The 23,165-nt window shown below is 45.2% G+C and overlaps 1 protein-coding gene across 1 annotated transcript; it reads left to right on the forward strand.

Annotated features, from left to right (window-relative positions):
• The first annotated feature begins 22,491 nt into the window (after positions 1 to 22,491).
• Positions 22,492 to 22,876, forward strand: LOC147088165 (histone H2B 1/2-like). The gene has a single exon (XM_085977934.1). The coding sequence runs from the start codon at positions 22,502 to 22,504 to the stop codon at positions 22,874 to 22,876; it is 375 nt and encodes a 124-aa protein (XP_085834060.1). The 5' UTR covers positions 22,492 to 22,501.
• The last annotated feature ends 289 nt before the right edge of the window (positions 22,877 to 23,165 follow it).

Consider the following 23,165-nt stretch of genomic DNA (forward strand, 5'->3'; position numbering starts at 1 on the left):
CAAACTGAGGATTGCTTGATGGAGCAGTGTATTTAAAGCTTTACTCTGTATCTAACCCATATTGTACCAAACCGAGGAATGTTTGATGAAGAAGTGTATATAGCGCTTTACTCTATATCTAACCTGTACTCTACCAAACTAAGGAGTGTTTGCTGGAGCACTGTATAAAGAGCTGTACTCTGTATCTAAACCGTATTGCATCAAACCGAGGAGTGTTTGATGGAGTAGTTGATAAAGACACATCGCCAAAGCTTTGGAAAACTTAGATTTAGAGGATGAAAATAGTACACTCTTACAATATGTAGATGTCCTCCTAATCGCATCAGATACTCACGAGGGACATATGGAGGCCCTAACAAAAGTTTTATCAGCCCTACGGGATGTGGTTTTAAGGCAACCCAGCCAATTCTCAGATAGGAAAATCAGAAGTCATGTACCTGGGGTATAGGGTCTGCTTGGGAAAGAGGGCTATGCCAGATGAGAGGAAAGAGGCAATCAGCCGAATGCCCAGACCCATAGACGTGAGAGGAGTACGGCAGGTACTCGGTCTCTTTAACTTCAGCAGGAACTTTATAGAGGGATTCTCGCACAAGGCAGCACCCCTGTATGAATTAACAAAGGGGGGGTAGGGCAGCTGGAGAACACATTGAGTGGAGAGCAGTGCAGGAAGAAGCTTTTTCAAAGCTTAATCGTGCCCTGACCGCTGCTCCCGTGCTAGGATCACCTGACCAGGGAAGACCGTATCACATATTCTGTCATAACCATGCCGGACACTATAGCGCCGTAGTAGCCCAGGAGCATGGAGGAAGCATGAGATCAGTAGCCTATTATTCCAGGGGAGGACCACCAATGTATGAACGAGGAGGAGCCAGAAAATGAAGTTGATAGAATAAAGTAAATACCCCTGGCTGAGGCAGACTGAGAGTTTTAAGTGGATGGATCCCGGAGGTAAGTGCAGGGAAAGCCGAGGACAGGCTGGGCGGTAGTGGATGTGGATGGGACAGTGGTACAAACAGGGACCCTCCACGGGGATAAATCCGCTCAAGTAGCAGAATTGACCACCCCTGACAAGCTCCCTGAGGATGGCCGCGGGAAAAAGGGCCAATATATATACCGATAGCCGCTACGCCTTTGGGATAGCACATGACTACATGGCCGCCTGGAGTCTGAGGGGATATGTCACTTCCGGGGGAACCCCCATCCAGCATTTAAACGTAGTAAAATCATTAGTGGAAGCTGCACATGGGCCAAATGAAGTAGCTGTAGTAAAGGTCAAAGCACATACTAAAGGAAAGACCCCCAAAGAAAAGGGAAACAGGGCAGCAGATTTAGCTGCAAAAACCGCAATTGAAGGGTCCTGTGCCAGCGCAAAACCAACAGAGAGCGCCCCAGTACCCCTTGCGCCTGTTGAGTATAATATTGTCAAATTGCATCAGGACTTACCAGAAGCCGAATTAAAAATTTGGAAAGAAAAGAGAGTGACACGGTCAAGGGATGGGGTGTGGAGGAAAGAAGGTCGAGTCTGTGCACCTAGCTGTATCCAACAGGAATTACTGAGGTTGTACCATGGGCAGGCCCACACCGGGGCCAGCCGAATGACAGATAATGTAAGCCGATGTTAGTGGTGGCCCGGGCTGTCAAATAGTGTGAGAAAGTACTGCCAGGATTGACACGTTTGTGCGCAATGCAATACCGGGAAGCTGGTAAAAGTAAAGTGAGGTAGACAGCCGAGGCCAAAGGGACACTGGGAGAAAATACAAATTGACTTCACAGGACCTCTAATTAAGAGCAAAGGAAAAATGTATTGCCTGGTGATAATTGACCAATTCACCCGTTGGGTGGAGGCTTTCGCCACCCAAAACTGTACCGAAAGTACAATAGCCCGGATCATGGCAGAAGAAATAATACCCAGGTGGGGAGTCCCTTTACAAGTAAATTCAGATAACGGGACACATTTTACTGGAAAGGTAAAAAAGGAAGCTTGTGCTCTGCTCGGAGTAAAACAAAGGTTCCATATACCATATCATCCAGAGAGTTCAGCAATGGTAGAGAGGATGAACCGGACACTTAAACGGTCCCTCACTAAAGCTATTGAAGAAACAGGACAAGGCTGGGCAGAGTTGCTACCCGCGATTTTAATGCGGCTGAGGGCTACACCAAATAGGACAAAAGGATTACCACCGTTTGAATTAATGACCGGACTGGCAATGGCACTCCCCGAGGGAGTAGCCACCGGGGAGGGGGACGTAGGACCTTTGAAATACCGAATTGGTAGGTTTGTGAAACAATTCTGCACAGAACTACATGGGTTAAGACAGGAGGCCAAAGACCAGCAGATAATTAGGGAGGTAGATAAGGACACAGAGGAACAAAAGAAAGTGTTACCCGGGGTGGGAAGCCAGGTAATGTCTAAAGTACTACCAGTAAAACCGGGACTAAGACTCCGGTTGGAAGGACCCTACGAGGTGTTAATGACCAGTGATACATGTGCGTGTATAGACATACACGGGATGGGAAAAGGGAGATGGAAACACTGGACACAGCTCAAATTATATAAAGAAGCCAACGAGTAATCCAGAAATCACACATTACCGAGAGAGCAAGGATTACTGGAACAGGATCCAGCAGGAAAGTGATAACCTCATATTCGCAGTAATAACATCGTGTTGTATGAGGCTAGTAGTATTCTTTGTAGTGTGTATATGTAAAAACCTCTGGGAAGCTGGTCGAGTGCGGATTAGGAAGGCTAAATTGAAACCTAGAAAATGTGTAACCACCCTTCAACAATTTATAGAGATTGAGTGTATATTACTATAATGTAGATGACTGCAGGATTACTGTGTGCATGCCCGGAAATATAGCGGGATGATATAGAGCCCAAACACTTAGGAGTGGTAAGACTGGATTAATCAATTGCTGGTGGCGACCAGCTTTATATTTCTACAGAACCCATCAGAGAAGGAGCCGGACGAAGAAGCAGCCGGCAAACAACAAACAGCATGATTAACTATTTCTTTTTATGTGGCCTTTTAGGCCTAAGGGCGTTCGACAAGGTGGAATGGAATCGCGCAACGACTGGGAACAGGTACCTGTATATGTCATGGAAGTATGCCAGCCAGCTAAATCTCTCTAGTTGTTGGGTTTGTACCAGGGTCCCACACACTCAAGGGGAGGAATTCCCTTGATGGCGGGCAAGGGATATGAGTATCCCGAGATAGTCGAATGGTTGGTAAGACAAAACGTCAGCTATGGTAACTATTCATGGTTAAACAACGTGTGCACGAAGATGTGGAGGACAGCTGGATACCCAATGAACAAATTTGAGGGCTGGTACCTGACTTCTTTCGAAGCAACCAGGCCACCTCCCTCGTTGATACTGATGGGGGCGCACCGGGGAGTATGGTATCTAAACAAAACCAGGAGCGAGGGACAGTTCATGGGGTGGAGCATTTGTGATAACTTCATTGAAGTAACGGCAACCTACAAAACCAGAAGTAGAGTAGACACTCCATCAGGTGATCTTATTTCCTTAAATTGGACTAATGTGATTAATAAAAAAAGTGGAGAAAAGTGGAGTGCAGGGAAAACTGCACAGCATTCGTGGAGTGACATGTTCCAAGTCAATAAAAGCGTACACGCCTACAATGGCACGTATTCCATATGCGGGGAAAGGGCGTACCCCTGGCTGCCACCTAAGAGGATCATGCTACCTCGGCTTTGTACAGCCGGTTGTAACCCACTATAGAACCCTAACCGACGCACAACAAGAGGTCTCAATGGGCAGGAGCCAGCGGGTGGAACAAACCTGGGAAAAGGTTAAAGCCATAATGTAGCCTTTTTATGGGGTACACAGGGCCATTCATGAAACGGACCAATTAAATACATTATTGGAACAAGTAGCCAATGATACAGCCGAGATAGCCAGATCAATAAATGAAGAAGAGATCGGACCAGAAGAGCACCGAGGCGGTAGTATAAAAGGAGGAGCGAGGCGAGACCCGACCAGATCGGACCAGGAGAGCACCGAGGCGGCAGTATAAAAGGAGGAGCGAGGCGAGGCCCGACCAGATCGGACCAGGAGAGCACCGAGGCGGCAGCATAAAAGGAGGAGCGAGGCGAGGCCCGACCAGATCGGACCAGGAGAGCACCGAGGCGGCAGTATAAAAGGAGGAGCGAGGCGAGGCCCGACCAGATCGGACCAGGAGTGCACCGAGGCGGCAGTATAAAAGGAGGAGCGAGGCGAGGCCCGACCAGATCGGACCAGGAGAACACCGAGGCGGCAGTATAAAAGGAGGAGCGAGGCGAGGCCCGACCAGGTCAGACCAGGAGAGCACCGAGGGGGCAGTATAAAAGGAGGAGCGAGGCGAGGCCCGACCAGATCGGACCAGGAGAGCACCGAGGCGGCAGTATATAAGGAGGAGCGAGGCGAGGCCCGACCAGATCGGACCAGGAGAGCACCGACGCGGAGGATATAAGGAGGAGCGAGCACCGAGGCCCGACCAAATCAGACCAGGAGAGCACCGACGCGGAGGATATAAGGAGGAGCGAGCACCGAGGCCCGACCAGATCGGACCAGGAGAGCACCGACGCGGAGGATATAAGGAGGAGCGAGCACCGAGGCCCGACCAGATTGGACCAGGAGAGCACCGACGTGGAGGATATAAGGAGGAGCGAGCACCGAGGCTCACCAACTCAGCAGCGGGGAGAGAGGTAAAAAGTAATCAGAGAGTGACGTCACCAGGGAGCAGGTAAGTGACTGGTTGGTGAGTATTTCTCTTTTTTAAACTTTAACTCTGTAGTTTATAGTTGCTAAGGTTTTCTGGTGTAGCAGGGACTGTTGGTAAACCATACAAGCGCCTTGGAGTTTATATTTAATTGGTGATAGTGAATTAATTTAAATTAATTAAAGGGTAAGTCATGCCAGGAGAGCCCAGCCCCGTGTAATGCTCCTCTTGCTCTATGTGCGAATTCAGGGACACTGCTGGTGTCCCTGATGAACACGTGTGCCAGAAATGCATCCAACTGCGGCTACTAGCAGACCGCATTGCGGCGCTGGAGCTGCGGATGAATGGGCTTTGCAGCATTCACGATGCTGAGAGGGTCATGGATAACACATTTAGTGAGTTGGTCACACCGCAGGTAAGGCCTGCACTGGCAGAAGGGAAATGGGTGACCATCAGGCAGAGCAGTAGAGGCAGGCAGGTAGTGCAGGGGACCCCTGTGGCCATCCCCCTCTCAAACAGGTATACCGATTTGGATACTGTTGAGGGGGATGACTTACCAGAGGAAGGCAGCAGCAGCGAACTTCCCGCCACCAGGGGTGCTTCTGCTGCTCAGGAAGGGAGGAAAAAGAGTGGGAGAGCAATAGTGGTAGGGGATTCTATCGAAAGGGGTACAGATAGGCGTTTCTGTGGCCGTAGACATGACTCCAGGATGGTTTGGTGCCTCCCTGGTGCCAGAGTCAAAGATGTGACTGAACAGCTGCAGGGCATTCTGAAGAGGGAGGGTGAACAGTCAGAGGTCGTGGTTCACATTGGGACCAATGACATGGGTAGGAAGAGGGATGAGGTCCTGCAGCAAGATTAAAGAGCAGGACCTCAAAGATTGTAATCTCTGGATTACTCCCGGTGCCACGTGCTAGTGAGTATAAGAATAGGAGGATAGAGCAGATGAATGCGTGTCTAAAGTGTTGGTGCAGGAGGGAGGGCTTTAGTTTCCTGGATCACTGGGCATGCTTCTGGAGAAGGTGGGACTTGTACAATTCGGACGGGTTGCACCTGAACCAGAGTGGGACAAATATCCTTGCGGGGAGGTTTGTTAGCACTGTTTGGGGGGGGTTCAATCTAAAATGGAAGGGGGTTGGGAACCTGAGCAGGGAGACGGAGGAAACGGAAACAGTGATAAAAGCAAAAGAAAGGAAGGAGAAAACAAAAGTGGCAGTCAGAGAAATCAACGGTTTAAATCAAACTTGGCCACAGTAAATAATAATTCTAATAGGTCTAAGAGCGTTAAAAAAACAAGCCTGAAGGCTTTGTGTCTTAATGCGAGGAGCATTTGTAATAAGGTGGACGAATTGGCTGCGCAAATAGAAGTAAATGAATATGATTTGGTTGGGATTACAGAAACGTGGCTCAAGGATGGCCAAGACTGGGAACTCAACATCCAGGCGTATTCGATATTCAGGAAAGATAGGCAAAAAGGAAAGGGAGGTGGTGTAGCATTACTGGTTAAAGAAGGGATTAATACAGTTGTAATGAAGGATATTAGCTCTGATGATGTGGAAGCTGTATGTGTAGAATTGAGAAATACGAAGGGGAAAAAAACATTAGTGGGAGTGGTATATAGACCTCCAAACAGTAAGGCGGAGGTTGGGGATGGCATTAAAAGGGAAATTAAAGAGGCGTTCAATAAGGGCACAGCAGTAATCTTGGGTGACATTAATCTACATATAGATTGGGCCAACCAAATTAGTAACAATACTGTGGAGGAGGAATTCCTGGAGTGTTTACGGGAGGGTTTCCCAGACCAATATGTCGAGGAACAAACCAGAGATCAGGCCATCTTAGACTGGGTATTATGTGACGATAAAGGATTAATTAGCAATCTTGTTGTACGAGGCCCCTTGGGTCTGAGCGATCATAATATGATCGAATTCTTCATTAAGATGGAGAATGAAGTAGTTGAATCAGAGACTAGGGTCCTCAATTTAAATAAAGGAAACTACGATGGTCTGAGGAGCGAGTTGGGTAGGATTGATTGGGGAATGGCACTGAAAGGGTTGACGGTGGATAGGCAATGGCAAACATTCAAAGACCGAATGGATGAGCTACAGAATTTGTTCATCCCAGTTTCGCATAAAAATAAAACAAAAAAGGTGACTCAACCGTGGCTAACAAAGGAAATGAGGGATAGCATAAGATCGAAGGAGACGACATATAAATTGGCCAGAAAAAGCAATAATCCTGAGGATTGGGAGCAGTTTAGGATTCAACAAAGGAGGACAAAGGGATTGATTAAGAAACGGAAAATAGAATATGAGAGTAAGCTTGCAGGGAACATAAAAACTGACTGTAAAAGCTTTTATAGATATGTGCAGAGAAAAAGATTGGTGAAGTCAAGCGTAGGTCCCTTACAGTCAGAATTAGGGGAATTTATAACGGGAAACAAAGAAATGGCAGACCAACTAAATTCATACTTTGGTCCTATCTTCACAAAGGAGGACACAAATAACCTCCCAGTGATGCCGGGGAATATAGGGCCTGATGAAAGGGTGGAACTGAAAGAAATCAGTATTTGTAGGGAAATGGTGTTAGGAATATTGATGGGACTAAAGGCCGATAAATCCACAGGGCCTGATAATCTACATCCCAGGGTACTTAAGGAAGTGGCCCTAGAAATAGTAAATGCATTGATGGTCATCTTCCAGAACTCGAAAGACTCTGGAACAGTACCCATGGATTGGAGGGTAGCTAATGTTACCCCACTATTCAAAAAAGGTGGTCGAGAAAAAGCAGGGAATTATAGACCGGTAAGCCAGACATCGGTAGTGGGGAAAATGCTAGAATCTATTATAAAAGATGTAATAGCAGAGCACTTGGTAAGCAGTGACAGGGTCGGACAAAGTCAACATGGATTTACAAAAGGTAAATCATGCTTGACTAATCGACTGGAATTTTTTGAGAATGTAGCTGGTAAAATAGATATGGGAGAACCAGTGGATGTGGTGTATTTGGACTTTCAGAAGGCTTTCGATAAGGTCCCACATAAGAGATTAGAGTGCAAAATTAAGGCACATGGGATTGGGGGCAAGGTATTGACTTGTATAGAGAACTGGTTGGTGGACAGAAAGCAAAGAGTTGGAATAAACGGTTCATTTTCCGAGTGGCAGGCAGTGACTAGTGGGGTACCGCAAGGATCGGTCCTAGGACCCCAGCTGTTCACAATATATATTAATGATCTGGACGAGGGAATTGGATGTAACATCTCCAAATTTGCAGACGACACAAAGCTGGGTGGGAGGGTAAGCTGTGAGGAGGATGTCGTGAATGTCCAGTACGATTTGGACAGATTGGGTGATTGGGCAGAAACATGGCAAATGCACTATAATGTGGATAAATGTGAGGTTATCCACTTTGGTGGCAAAAACAGGAAGGCAGATTATTATTTGAATGGCAATAGATTGGGAGAAGGGGAAGTGCAAGAGACCTGGGTGTTCTTGTGCACCAGTCGCTGAAGGTAAGCATGCAGGTGCAGCAGGTGGTTAAGAAGGCAATTTGTATGTTGGCATTTGTAGCAAGAGGGTTCGAGTACAGGAACAAGGATGTCTTGCTACAGTTGTGCAGTGCCTTGGTGAGACCACACCTTGAGTATTGTGTGCAGTTTTGGTCGCCTTACCTGAGGAAGGACGTTCTTGCCATGGAAGGAGTGCAGCGAAGATTAATCAGGCTGATACCTGGGATGGCTGGAATGACGTATGAGGAGAGATTGTGTCGATTGGGCTTATACTCACTGGAGTTTAGAAGATTGAGAGGGGATCTCATCGAAACTTATAAAATTCTGCCAGGCCTGGACAGACCAGATGCAGGAAGGATGTTTATGATGGCCGGGGAGTCCAGAACCAGGGGTCATAGTCTAAGGATAAGGGGTAAACCATTTAGGACTGAAATGAGGAGGAATTTCTTCACCCAGAGAGTGGTGAACCTGTGGAAGTCTCTGCCACAGAGGGCGGTGGAGGCCAGTTCATGAAATATATTCAAAAAAGAGTTCGATATATTTCTTAAGGCTAAAGGGATCAAGGGATATGGGGAGAAGGCAGGGACATGGTACTGAATTTGGATGATTAGCCATGATCTCATTGAATGGCGGGGCAGGCTCAAAGGGCCGAATGGCCTACTCCTGCTCCTATCTTCTATGTTTCTATGTTTCTATGTAACTGGTGGCCACGTGTACAGTAGCAATGCAGAACCGAATGGCCTTAGATTACTTATTAGCTAAAGAAGGAGGGACGTGTGCTCTAATAGGACCATCATGTTGTACTAACATCCCAGATAACTCAGAGGAGATTGAAAATCTCGCCAATCACATACAGGAATCGGCTAGGAAAACTAGAGACTCCCCCACATCCTCCTATTTTGATAATTGGGGATCGGGATGGTCAGGGACTTTGGGCGGTTCAGTGATACAAGGCATAATTGTTATTACGATATATTGTGTATCTTTACTGCTCCAGTGCCTCTGCACCAGAATGCGTAAAGCCGAAATTGGTGCATTAAAAGAAGTTGAGCTTGAGGAAAGGCAGGTAGCGAAGTTAAGAATGGAAAACTCCCCCGCTTCTCCAAGGCAAATGGTATAAGATGTGATAGGAAGCCCTGAAATTCTGAGGGAATAATTGGGCATGGTAATTAAGGACCGGGCCGGCCAACCACAAGAAGGAGGGTGGCAGAAGGAGGGTGGCAGAAGAAAGGTGATGTTTGAGGATTGTTGAGTGATGACAGTCTCGAATTGGCACGTCACGCACCCAACGTGGGAATGAGGGACAGGCCTGAGCGGAAAGCCTAAACCATTAGTGCAGGGTCTAAAGGGCCCCGGGAATGGCTACCCGAGAAGGAGAGCCCACAGTAAAGGAAAGACAACCGGAAAGGAAAGCCGACCATAAAGGAAAGCCCACCATACTGCATGGAGAGGGAATTCGGCCTCCCAATTGATAGGATATATACACATGTATAGCCTAAACTGGGAGAAGGCCAGGGAGTGCACGCTCTGGCAGACACCAGGAAGTGGAAGTACATGTTGACCTGTTTGGAGCAATTGTCCAAAGGTCAAAAGGGGGGACTGTAGTAAGATATTAACAAATTCGATTTAATAGGGCAAGACAAACCAGGATTCACTTGGAACACCAATATACAAAGTGGAGGGAATGGGATAATTCATGCTTTTGAGTAGGACAATAGAAGTCTGTAAAATTGTATAAACCCAGTTAAGTTTAAACAAGACTAAGGGTCAAATGCTGAGAGATTAAAACTGTCAAAACTACCCCTGGAAAGAGGGAGAGTTGTATGGGTTCAGCCAGGCGAGTCACACCTATGCACTTAAGGGTCTGTTAGTGTGAAACCCAACAGGGTTCTATTCTTCAAAATGACTAAAGTGTTTTTGCCTTGTAGAAATAACTCAAGAGAGAGACAGAAAGTCTGCGGATTGCCCACTTTGGAAAGATCTACTAACTTAGAGAAACACTTAAACAGACCAAGCCATCTCACAACAGCAAATGGATGAATGTAAAGTAATAAAGATGAGGCCCAGGGTCATAAGAAAGTAACGGGACCAACTGATAACGAAATGTGAGATTTATAAGCGACTGGAAGAATGGAATGTCACGGTTTTATAATTACAATTTAGCTATAACTCTGTATATGCTAATAAGCTTATCCCTGCCTCTAGGGCAGGGCCTTAATTTTTGTATAATTGTGTGGACTTTGAGAAGCTTGTTGGAGTTGGATTCAGACGTGTCTGATAAGCTCTCCCTCAGGCCTGAGCAAACCGTTTTGACTTCAGTTAGTGGTCTGTCTTTCTTTCAACTAGCCAGTGACGTCGACATTGTATATCACTTAGTCCGCACTTTGGGGGCTTACATCAAAGGAAAAAATGGAAATAGTTGTTAAAGTAATTTTAATAAAGTGAGTGGCTAGAAAATCACCCCGGGCTATGGCAGGAAACATGCGTTATCGGCTTGGTAACACGTCATACACGCCTGATGAATATCACAGCCCGAAATGATTTTCCAATAACTAACATTTTCTGAAAGTCATAATTACATACATACATTCATACACATACTGAAAGTAATATATACAGATATACATACATACTTACTTAAAATAATATATTGCTGATGAAAAGTTTCTTTCTTAAAAATTTTGGAAATGTTACATTATTCATTTTAAACAGTTATTTTCACATTTAATAAACAAATCAAATTCAATTAAGCCTTACACACAGCAAGAGTTGCTCCTTTTACCTACATTACTCAATACCCGTTTTTAAAAAAAAATTAAAGTTGCGAACTTACCTCTGATTTTCCTAAAATAACTTTTCTCCCTTTCACAACCAAAAATGTGCCGTTCAGAAGCTCCACTGCTGAAAGAGTTCTTCCTCCTGAGCGTTACGGAGCTTCTGGGGGGCTTTACTCCTGCTTTTCAAATGTGTAAATGCTGGGGACTTACCCTCACTGCACCAATTCACAAAAACGCCAAGGTTCAATGCACACGTGCTGCCTCATACATCACACGCATTCCACCTCTGAACCCCTGCTTTCAGGTGAACGGAAGTGCCGGTTTCCCGCGCATGTGCTGTGCATGCAGAAAACCGGCACTGCCATCGGGCACACGCATGAGTACCCCATGCGTACTCACCCGTGGAGACCCGAATTTCTGGGCCAACATGTTTCCATAACAGGAAATAAGTTTACACAACAGTAAAATCCTTTACAAACAGGACATTGATTGCACACGAAGGAACCCTTTTACACAACTCGAAACGTCTTCATTTAACAGGGAATTTCTTTACACAACAGAGAACATCGCTGCATAACAGGGAACATCTTTACACACCAGGAACACTTTTACACAACACGAAATATATTTACTCAACAGGGAGAACCTTTACACAGCAGGGAATTTCGTTGTAAAGCAGAGAACACATTTACACAACAGGGAACATCTTTACATAACAGGAAACATTTTTACACAACAGGGAAAATCTTTACACAACAGGGAACACCTTTAAACAACAGGGAACACGTTTACACTAGAGTTAACATCTTTACATAACAGGGAATGTCTTCACACACCAGGAACCTTTTTGCAAAACAGGGAACATCTTTACACATCAGGGAACATCTTTACACAACAGGGAACACCTTTACACAACAGGAAAATCTTAACAGAACAGTTAACAACTTTACATAACAGGGAATGCCTTCACACACCAGGAACCCTTTCACACAACCGGGGAACATCTGGAGACAACAGCAAACACTTGACGAACAGTGAATTTCTTTATACAACAGACAACATAAAAACACAACACGGATCATATTTATTCAAAACATATGATGTTCATTTGGAATATGTGAATGAAGATGTGGAATAAAATCTGAACAGTTCTGCTCCTTAAACCTCTTTCCCCCTCGGCAGCCATGTGGAACCATGTCAGGCTGTGACTGGGAGCTCAGATTTCCCGAAAGGAAAGCTGTGTGGTTAGAAGAGTATAGTTAAAGAAATGCAGTTGTAAACTTCACTCAGAATCAAGTGCGATTGCACCAAGACCCACATTCCTTCGTTGACTCAGCACTTTCACCGAGTGAGGAACATATTGTCACAAAAAGCAGGAACATTTGGCAAAAGAGAATGAGTTTGATTTTTCTTCCTCCAGTTGTTCCAGGGTAAGATCGACCAGGACCGCGTCTGGAGGGTAAAAGCAATGTTAAAATTCACAGAACGAGTGAATCCTTTATACGTCGTTTCCCATAATACCTGCCCAGGAAGGAGGTCACTGAACTTCTAAACCTTTAACCTTGCAGGCAGAGCATCTGTCATTAGTTCATGGTTGCGCAAAATAATACCTAATTCAGGACAATTGTTTGATCTGGTGATTGCAGTGGAATCGGTCAGTTAGTTGAAGGTTTAGCGTTTCTGTGTAGCTTGATTTAGCGACACTTCCAATTGCTATTTTATTGCTGAAACAGTTGAACAATTGTTAGGACTGTTAAGCTTTTACTGCAGATAGAGAGAGCTTATATTCATATCATTAATAAATAATACAAATTGCATTCTTCGTGAATTTAGCACAGTTTTATATCACAAACCTTTATAACGAGTACATACAGCGAGCTTATTGGATGTGTTTGGAAAACTGTGTTTGTTTAGCTCTGAATTGAAGTCTTAATTAACTGTTGTGCTTGAAGACACAAACGAAACATTTTATTGTCAATGTGAAGTATCACACAGTTAAATTGTGACTCTCGGACCCTTCTTTACCAATGGTGAGCAACCGTGATTTTGATACCGAATGAACAAAACGCAGGAGAGATACAATAATTAAATGGGGACACTGAGCATGATGATTTCTGGAATTCTTTTCATTTTTAAACAGCATGAAGCTGCACTGAGACATATTTTAACGAAACAAGGCAACAAGTGGGTTCGACAGTTCTGCACATAACACATCTCAAAATTTAGTGAGGAAAGGGTTTTCAGCAAAAATGTAATGACAGGTGAGAAGCGTCAGCCATTAAATGGACAGTATTCAGCTGCCCAGGTCATTAATTCATTAGTTCATTTATGTCTGTAATTCTGTCCGCCTGTCTGCCTGACTGCCTATCTCTCTGTATTTCTGTCTCTCACTAATTATTTGTCCCTATATGTAACAGTCGCTCTGTCTATGCAAGAACAACTGTCACATAATTCACCGACGAAATTTGGCCAACTCAAATTTCTCTTGAAAATAAATGCAAGTGAAGATGGGTTACAATTTGAAAGAAGTAATACTCAAAGAAAGCTTAAAAACTGGCTCCGTTCCACGAACTCCAGTGACAGGGCAACTGTCTACAAAACTCGAGACGCAATATCACATCCAGAAGACAGGTAGACTGCAACAATTAAACTGCATTTGAGTAATTCCAAAAGTTAATGGCTTAAAAGCTTATGTTATCGTTATTGATGTGGATCATAATAGAGAATGATTTTCATTGCCTATCTATCTCACACACACACAACAAAAACCATCGATAGAAAGATATAGACATTTCTTGTATCCACGATTGAAATCAAAATCAAGTGTTTCCGATTCGGTGTACTGACGAAATCTGCTCCAGAAATAATATCACTTGTATATGGCAGCTTAATTATCGTCTTCTTACACAGCAGTCTCTTCGTCGCCCCTTTGGCTGAATGTATTACTGCAGTAACATCACCTACCAGAAAATAAAGTATATTGGTATCATCAAGGCTGCTCAGGCAAGAGATGGACTGTCATTGATATCTTGATGACCTAATTGACCATAAAATTGCACGTTATTCGGGAGCACACTTCTGGTTCACAGAACGAATTTGCAGTTAACATAATTTTTGCTCGATCTTTTGTGTAAACATTTGCTGTGACAAATTAACATTTTAACATTTCCGATTCAATTTTGCGAAGTCAGCTCTCATGAGAAAATTAGAGTTTCTAGCGACGAGGTGGCTCTCTGTAATAAATTCTAAATGCCCTCTCCCGACTTCATCGGTTTTTCATAAATTCGCTAAATAACTTATGTTCAACAAGTAATTAAGGGCAAAGCCAGTAAACATTTACTAACATTATTAAAGCACTTTTGTCTGTGCGTGCATTTCCTGTGCAACTTATGGCAATAATGATTTCTGGGCATCCTCTTAGAATATAAGAACATAAGAAAAAGGAGAAGGAGTAGGTCATTTGTCCACTCGAGCCTGCTCCACAATTCATTAAGATCATGATGTGGAGATGCTGGTGTTGGACTGGGGTGGACAAGTGTGAGAAGTCACACAACACCAGGTTATATTCCAACAGCTTTATTTGAAATCACAAGCTTTAGGAGCGCTGCTCCTTCGTCAGGTGAAGTGAAGAGATGCATATAGGCACAGCATATATAGTCAGAGAACACTGCCAGATGATTACAGGTAATCTTTCTAACTGCCCTTTATCACAGCACGGAAGAGAGATAATCACAGCAATCAAAGGTGTCAATGGTTTCCAAACAGGTCAGTCAGGAAAACAATACATCAAAGAACAATGAGGTGGGGTCACAAGGGGTCAAATGTTGCAGTTGCTGGGGTCTGTATGACAAAAAAAAACAGAAGAAAATTAAAAACATTTTTTTTGCTGGGAATCACAGCAGGTCCGGCCGCATCTGTGCAGAGAGAACAAGCCAATGATGACTCGAGTCTGGATGACTCTACGTCAGGTGGGGTTACATGTGCGTGACATGAACCCAAGATCCTGGTTGAGGCCGTTCTCATGAGTGCTGAACTTAGCTATCAGTTTCTGCTCGACGATTTTGCGTTGTCCTTTGTCTCGAAGGCTGCCTTGGAGAATGTTTACCCGAAGGTCGGAAGCTGAATGTCCTTGACTACTGAAGTGTTCCCCGACTGGGAGGGAACACTCCTGCCTGGCGATTGTTGTGCGGGGTCCATTCTTCCGTTGTCGCAGTGTCTGAATGGTCTCGCTGATGTACCATGCTCCGGGGCATCCTTTCCTGCAACGTATGTGGTATACAATGTTGGCCGAGTCACATGAGTGTGTACCATGTACCTGGTGGGTGGTGTCCTCACGTGTGATGATGGTATCTGTGTTTATGATCTGGCATGTCTTACAGAGGTTGCTGTGGCAGTGTTGTGTGGTGCCGTGGTCGCTGTTCTCCTGAAAGCTGGGTAATTTGCTGTGAATGATGGTCTGTTTGAGGTTAGGCAGCTGTTTGAAGGCGTATAGTCGAGGCGTGGGTTAGGCCTTAGCGAGGTGTTCATCGTCATCGATGACATGTTGAAGGCTGCGAAGAACATGGCGTAGTTACCCCACTCGGGGGAAATACTGGACGACGAAGGGTACTCGGTTGGTTGTGTCCCGTGTTTGTCTTCTGTGGAGGTCTATACGATTTTTTGCTGTGGCCCTTCGGAACTGTCGATCGACGAGTCGAGCATCATATCCCGTTCTTACAATGGCGTCTTTCAGCGTCTGCAGGTGTCCATCGCGTTCCTCCTCGTCTGAGCAGATCCTGTGTATTCACAGGGCTTGTCCATAGGGGATGGCTTCTTTAACGTGGTTAGGGTGGAAGCTGGAGAAGTGGAGCATCATGCGGTTTTCCATGGGCTTGCAGTAGAGTGAAGTGCTGAGGTGTCCCGTCTTTGATTGAGATTCGTGTGTCCAAGAAAGAAACCGATTCTGAGGAGTAGTCCATGGTGAGTTTGGTGGTGGGTTGGAACTTGTTGATGTTATCATGTAGTCTTTTCAGTGATTCTTCACCGTGGGTCCATACGAAGAAAATGTCATCGATGTATCTGGTGTACAGCATTGGTTGGAGGTCCTGTGCAGCGAAGAAGTCTTGCTCGAACTTGTGCATGAAGATGTTGGCGTATTGGGGTGCGAATTTGGTCCCCATGGCTGTTCTGTGTGTTTGGTTAAAGAACTGGTTGTCGAAGGTAAAGATATTGTGGTCAAGAATGAAGTGGATGAGTTGCAGGATGGCGTCTGGAGATTGGCTGTTGTTGGTGTTGAGTACTGAGGCTGTCTCAGTGATGCCGTCATCGTGGGGGATACTGGTGTAGAGAGTCTAGACATTCATCATGGCGTGGAGGGTTCCTGGTTCAACTGGTCTGTGGGTGCTGAGTTTCTGTAAGAGGTCTGTGGTGTCGTGACAGAAGCTGGGGGTTACCTGTATGATGGGTTTCAGGATGCCATCGACGTATGCAGAGAGGTTCTCACACAGGGTTCCGTCGCCTGATACGATAGGACGTCCGGGTGTGTTGGCTTTGTGCATCTTTGGGAGGCAGTAGAAGACTCCCACACGGGGAGTACGTGGGATGAGAGCGTGTAGGATGCTTTGAAGGTCTAGATCAAAGGTCTTGATCAGTCTGTTGAGTTGGCGGGTGTGTTCTTTGGTCGGATCTGTGGGTAACTGTCTGTAGTGTTCCTGGTTGTCCAGCTGTCGGTATGCTTCTTTGCAATAGTCCATTCTGTTCTGTATGACAATGGCTCCTCCTTTGTCTGCTGGTTTGATGACGCTGTTGCCATTGGTCTTGAGAGCGCGGATGGCGTTGTGTTGTGGTCGCTTGACATTCTGGACTGTCTTGTGAGTGCGGCTGATGAATCTGGCGTTGATGCATCTTCTGACAGCTTGAGCATACATGTCCGGAGGGGTCGAATTTGACTCTTTCTTCTTCGGTTGCTGCACTGCGGATCCCTCTGTCTGCTGTTCTGGATCATTGATTGTCTCATTGGGTTCACAGCTGACATCTTGAGATTTGTGGAAGAATTCCCGGAGCCTCATTCTCCTGATGAATTCCTCTGTGTCTGCCACGAGACCGATGGGATCCATGTTGGTGGTGGGGCAGAAATTGAGCCCTCCACTGAGAACTTTGGTTTCGTCTGGTTGAAGGGTGTGGTCGGACAAATTGATGATGGACTTCCCTGTGTTTTCAACCGTGGTACCAGGGGAGGCTTGGTTGCTGCTGGTGGTGATGCCGAGTTTCTCAAGCTTGCTGTTCTTGGTTTGCATGTAGGCAGCGTAGTTCTGTTCCCTCGTCTGCTTGGCAATGTATCATAGCTGGTCTGCTGTGTCCTGAGCACAGGCAGAGAACATGGACTCTATCTTGGTTTCGAGGTTGCGGCGTCTGCTGTAGAGCTGGTGTCCGAGATGTTTGAGGAGTACGAGGTACGACGGCAGAGTCTCTCAGCATAGTCTGTGTTGTAGGTCGACTTGAGTGGGTTCATGATCTGGAGTCCTTTCGGTATCTTGTCTGCTTTCTTGCATCTCTGTAGAAACTTGATGTCTGTGTCGATATGCACGATCTTCTTGGAGATCCTCTCCACTTTGAGCCGACAGTTTGTTGTCGATGGTAGCCATGATGTGGAGATGCCGGTGTTGGTTGGGGTGGAAAAATGTAAGAAGTCACAAAACACCAGGTTAAAGTCCAACAGCTTTATTTGAAATCACAAACTTTCGGAGCGCTGCTCCTTCATCAGGTGAAGTGAAGAGATGCATATAGGCACAGCATATATAGTCAGAGAAAACTGCCAGATGATTATTCTTCGCAGCGTTCAACATGTCATCGATGATGAAGAACACCTCGCTAAGGCCATCCATACACCTCCACTACTCGCCCTCAAACAGCCGCCTACCGGAGAGTTGGCAAAAAGAGAGCAGACGGGGCCTCCATTTAAAGTGTCATCCAAAAGCCGGCGACTCTGATAGAGCAGCACTCCCTCAGAACGGCACTGGTGTGTCAGCCTAGCTGTATGTTCTCAAGTCCCTGGAGTGGGACTTGAACCCACAACCTTCTGACTCAGGGGCATGTAGGACTGCCAAATTTAGAGCCCCATGTATGACAGGGAAGCCTATATCAGATATCATATGCTCAAAACTGCAGAAAGCCTAGAAGAGTATAAAAAAGTTTAAAGGTGAAGTTAAGAATGAAATTAGGAAAGCAAAAAGAGGGCATGAATAATAATTGGAAAGTAGAATCAAAGAAAACCCAAAGATATTTTATAATTACATAACGAGCAAGAAGATAACTAAGGAAAGTGTCAGACCTATCAGGGACCAAAATGGTGATCTATGTGTGGAGGTGGAGGATCAGGGTAAGGTACTTAATTAATACTTTGCAGCTGAATTCACAAAAGAGGAGGACGATGCCGACGTTGAAGTTAAGGAGAAAGATAAGGGACGGGATAAACATAGTAAGATAGGAAATATTAAGGGGATGAGCATCCTTGAAAGGAGATAAACGGCCAGGTCCGGTAAAATATATCCACGCCTATTAAAAGAAACCAGGGAGGACATTGCAGAGGCTCTGACCATCATTTTCCAATCATCCCTGGCTACAGGAGAGGTGCCAAAGATTGCAGAACTGCTAATGTTGTAACAGTGTTTAAAAATGGAGGAAGGGATAATGCGAGCATGTACAGGCCAGTTAGTTTAACATCGGTGGTGGGCAAATTATGGAATAAATTCTCAGGGACTGTATAAAGCTTCATTTAGAAAGACACAGATTAATCAGGGACATTGAGCATGGTTTTGTTAAGGGAAGATCGTGTCTGACTAAATTGATAGAATCATTTGCGGAGGTAACAGGTAGGGTCGATGAGGACGGTGTGTTTGATGTAGTCTACATGGATTTTAGCTTTTTGACAAGGTCCCACATGGCAGGTTGATTAAAGCAGTAAAAGCCAATGGGATCTAAGGGCGAGTGGCAAAATAGATCCAAAATTGTCTCAGTGGCAGGAAGCAAAATTTTAGGTCTGACGGGTGATTTTGTGACTGGTAAGGTGTTTCCAGTAGGGTTCCACAGGGCTCAGTGCTCGGTCCCTGTCTTTCTGTGGTAAATATTAATGATTTATACTTAAAAGAAGGGGCATGATAAAGACATTTTCAGGTGATACAAATATTTTCCCTGTGGTTGACAGTGAGGAGGAAAGCTTTAGACTGCAGGAAGGTATCGATGAACTGGTCAGTTTTGCAGAAAAGTGGCAAATAGAATTCAATCCGGAATAGTGTGGGGTAATGCATTTGGGGAGGGACAACAATGAAATGGAATACGCAATTAATGGGAGGATGCAGAGAGATGTGGAGGGACAAAAGGACCTTGGAGTGTATGTCCACAGATCGTTAATGGTCGATAAAGTAGTTAAAATGCATAAGGAATGCTTACCTTTATTAGCTAAGGCATTGAATGTAAGAGCAGGGAAATTCTGGTAGAACTATCTAAAACACGGGTTAGGTCACAGCTTGTGTGCTGCAGGCAGTTCTGGTCACCACATTACAGGAAGGATGTGATTGCACCGGAGAAGAGGCAGAGGAGATTTACAAGGATATCGCCAGGCCAGGAAAACTTTAGCTATGAGGAAAGATTGGATAGGCTGAGGTTGTTTTCCTTGGAGTCGAGGAGGCTGAGGGGAGATTTAATTGATATGTGTAGAATTATCAGAGTCCTGGATAGAATGGATAGAAAGGACCAATTTCCCTTAACAGAGGGTTCAATAATCAAGGGGCATACATTTAAAGTAATTGGAGGAAGGTTTCGAGGAGTGCTGAGGAAACAATTTTTCACCCAGAGTGGGTTTGGGGTCTGGAACTCACTGCCTGAAAGGGTGTTAGAGTCAGAAATCGTCAACACATTTAAAAAGTACTTAGATATAATCTTAAAGAGTCATAACCTACAGGGCGACGGAACTAGTGCAGGTAGGCGGAATTAGGCTGTGTAGCACTTTTCCGACCAGAACGGACACGGCGGGCCGAATAGCCTCCTGCTAAGTCGTAATTTCTCTATGGTGCTACGATTCTATGATTTTAGAGGCATACATGTGTGTAGTGTGTATTGTCCATCCCAGATAATCAGTTGCCCACAGGTGATGAGTTCATAATCCCACTGTAACAGGTTAGGAGACTGAATGTTAAATGGGGCAATTGATGGGTTGGCGGCAGGAAAGAAGTGGGAGGTCGTAAAAGGTTTACTGGATAATGAATGCACTTCTGAGAAGAGAGTGATAATGTGCTGTATGAGATGAATTGTCACACCTGCCGGGTGGGAAATGGGCGGTAGTGAATTGACGGTCCGTTTTTCAACCCTTTCTGATTTGTGTATTCATTGATTATTGTCTAATATTCAATTGTTGCCAAGTTGGACCTTACAACGTTCCAATCCATATTTAATTCCAACTTGTACAAAAAAACTCAGTGCTGTTAATTTAATTGTGGGAAGCACATCACTTCCTCGCAGACTCCCTGTTTGCTCTCATATCTCAACGCTTCCGGGTGTCATCTTTTGCGAGGCGGAGCAAGAGACTCAGTCGCTGTTCCTTACAGCTCTCATGTCTCAAAGTAGCTCACATTACAACATGGATAGAGCCGCCTTGTTAATGCTGTTTGGTGAGTCGTGCACAATGTTATACCTAAATTACTGGATTCCAGGTCTATGAGGTAAAAGTGGGCAAGTGTAAGTGGAAGAGTGGCACTGTCAGCTCTCCTGTACCTCAGTGGATTAAAGCAACTCCTAGTTTGGTGTGGACCACTTTAGATTGGAAAGCTGTTGGAGCAGTTACATGTTTGTCCTGAATTCTCCGTGGGTAACATTGAGAGAGTGCAAGTGGAATTAGTTTCTTGGGAGAGTTGAGCGGAGGGCGGAGAGAGAAGTAGAGAGAGTGTCCGCTGCTGATCATCACCTCGTGGCCCTGTTGTAATGTGTTGATTAGTGGATGTCCACTGAGGGCACTGTCAGGGTCCCTGTTTACACCATCTGTAATCAGACTGCTCACGGACACACAGCATCTGAGTTCAGATATGGAAAGTGTCCGCTCTACCCAAGGACAAAGCAAAAAAGGGCAGCCCTTACAACCGTGTTCCAGGTTGAGTCGCCACCTTCACAAATGAGAAGGGAACCTTTAGAGTATTTGAAGTAAAACGGTTAGTTTTGTGTCTGATGAAGCACAATACCAGCTGATGAGGGTTGAGGTTACACAAAGATGTTCAGTTCAACTAAATGTTCTCCTGTCGGTTCTGCATCACTTGATAATGAGTGGAAAAGAACAGGAATGCGTCCTGTGGTCGAAGGAAAATTCTTGCCGCTGGGCACAGACACGATGGGCCTAATGGATTTCTGTGCCATTCGCTTCTATGATGGTATAATTCAGGAGGTTTGGAGAGAGAAGGGGAAGAAAAATACGAACAGTCAGTGGATATAACAGTGAATACATTTTTAGCTCTGCCGTTGTTTCTGAGATGCTGTTCTTTCTGTGAGCAGCTTAGTTCCTCTTTCTTTGAACTAAAGCTGCTTCGAGTTGAAACCGCTGGAGCTGGAGTTCCTGTAGCAGCAGACACTTGTCACAGACATAATCACCATGAGCCTCAATGGGGTTCAACGGCTCCCACATCTCGCAACAGTAACTCATCACCTGCTCCATTCTATGTAATTAATTATTTTTTTATTGTTAGTTATCTGCCCGATTTGAGATGCCCGATTTAGAACCAGGGGCCACAGCCTCAGTATAAAGGGTAGGCCATTCAGGACTGAGGAGGAAGACACAGAAAAACATAGAAACATAGAAGATAGGAGCAGGAGTAGGCCATTCAACCCCTCGAGCCTGTTCTGCCATTTAATGAGATCATGGCTGATCATCCAAATTCAGTACCCTGTCCCTGCTTTCACCCCTTATCCCTTGATCCCTTTAGCCTTAAGAAAATATCTAACTCCTTCTTGAATATATTTAATGAAACGTTCTCCCAAAAACAAACAAAAAACTATTGTCATCCAGACTCGAGTGGTCGTTGGCTTGTTCTCTCTACACAGATGCGGCCGGACCTGCTGTGATTTCCAGCAAAAAAATAGTTTTTTATTTGTTTTTTGTTTTTCATACAGACCCCAGCATCTGCAACATCTGACCCCCTGTGACCCCGCCTCATTGTTCTTTGATGTAATGTTTTCCTGACTGACCTGTTTGGACACCATTCACACCTTTGATTGCTGTGATTATCTCTCTGCCGAGGTGTGATAAAGGGCAGTTAGAAAGATTACTTGTAATCATCTGGCAGTATTCTCTGACTATATATGCTGTGCCTATATGCACTTCTTCACTTCACCTGACGAAGCAGCAGCGCTCCGAAAGCTTGCGATTTCAAATAAAGCTGTTGGACTATAACCTGGTGTTGTGTGACTTCTAACATATATAATACGAGCTCGGAACAGCGTTTCCTTAAATCTATTGCTCCCTGAACGAGACAATGGCTGACAAGAAGAAATCAGCTGCCAAGAAGGGCGTTATGAAAATCGTCAAAAAAGCACCTCCTAAGGGCGGGAAGAAGCGCAGAAAGTTGAGAAAGGAGAGTTACTCCATCTACATCTACAAAGTGATGGAGCAGGTTCACCCCGACACCGGCATCTCTTCCAAGGCCATGAGCATCATGAACTCGTTTTTGAACGATATTTTCGAGCGCATCGCGGGTGAGGCTTCCCGCCTGGCCCATTACAACAAGCGGCACACCATCAGCTCCCGGGAGATCCAGACCGCCGTGCGCCTCCTTCTGCCCGGGGAGCTGGCCAAGCACACCATGTCGGAAGGGACAAACGCGGTGACCAAATACACCAGCTCCAAGTAAAACTCCACGCTGTCCTGAAAGAACAAACTCCAAACACAACGGCTCTTTTAAGAGCCACCCACAATATCTCTGAAAGAGCGACATAAACGCTTCTCCCATTACACTCAAGTTACTGTAATTATTTCATTAACAAGTGTGTTTGAGAACGTTTGAAGTTCCAGCTGTAGATTTAGTTTTGTATTCTCAGATAAGCAGTTTCATTGACCGGATCGACTTTAGCGTCGCTGTTTTATTTCCCGCCCAGCAAACTACAAACACGGTCCTTGGTTGCACTTTGCTCTCAGACCCG

This window comes from Somniosus microcephalus, unplaced genomic scaffold, assembly GCF_052327205.1.
Source record: "Somniosus microcephalus isolate GS21.2 unplaced genomic scaffold, FLI_Smic_1.0 unresolved_chr5, whole genome shotgun sequence".
Taxonomy (NCBI): domain Eukaryota; kingdom Metazoa; phylum Chordata; class Chondrichthyes; order Squaliformes; family Somniosidae; genus Somniosus; species Somniosus microcephalus.

Excerpts from the sequence above, each read along its gene's own strand:
- LOC147088165 (XM_085977934.1), top strand. The coding sequence starts at position 22,502 with ATGGCTGACAAGAAGAAATCAGCTGCCAAGAAGGGCGTTATGAAAATC.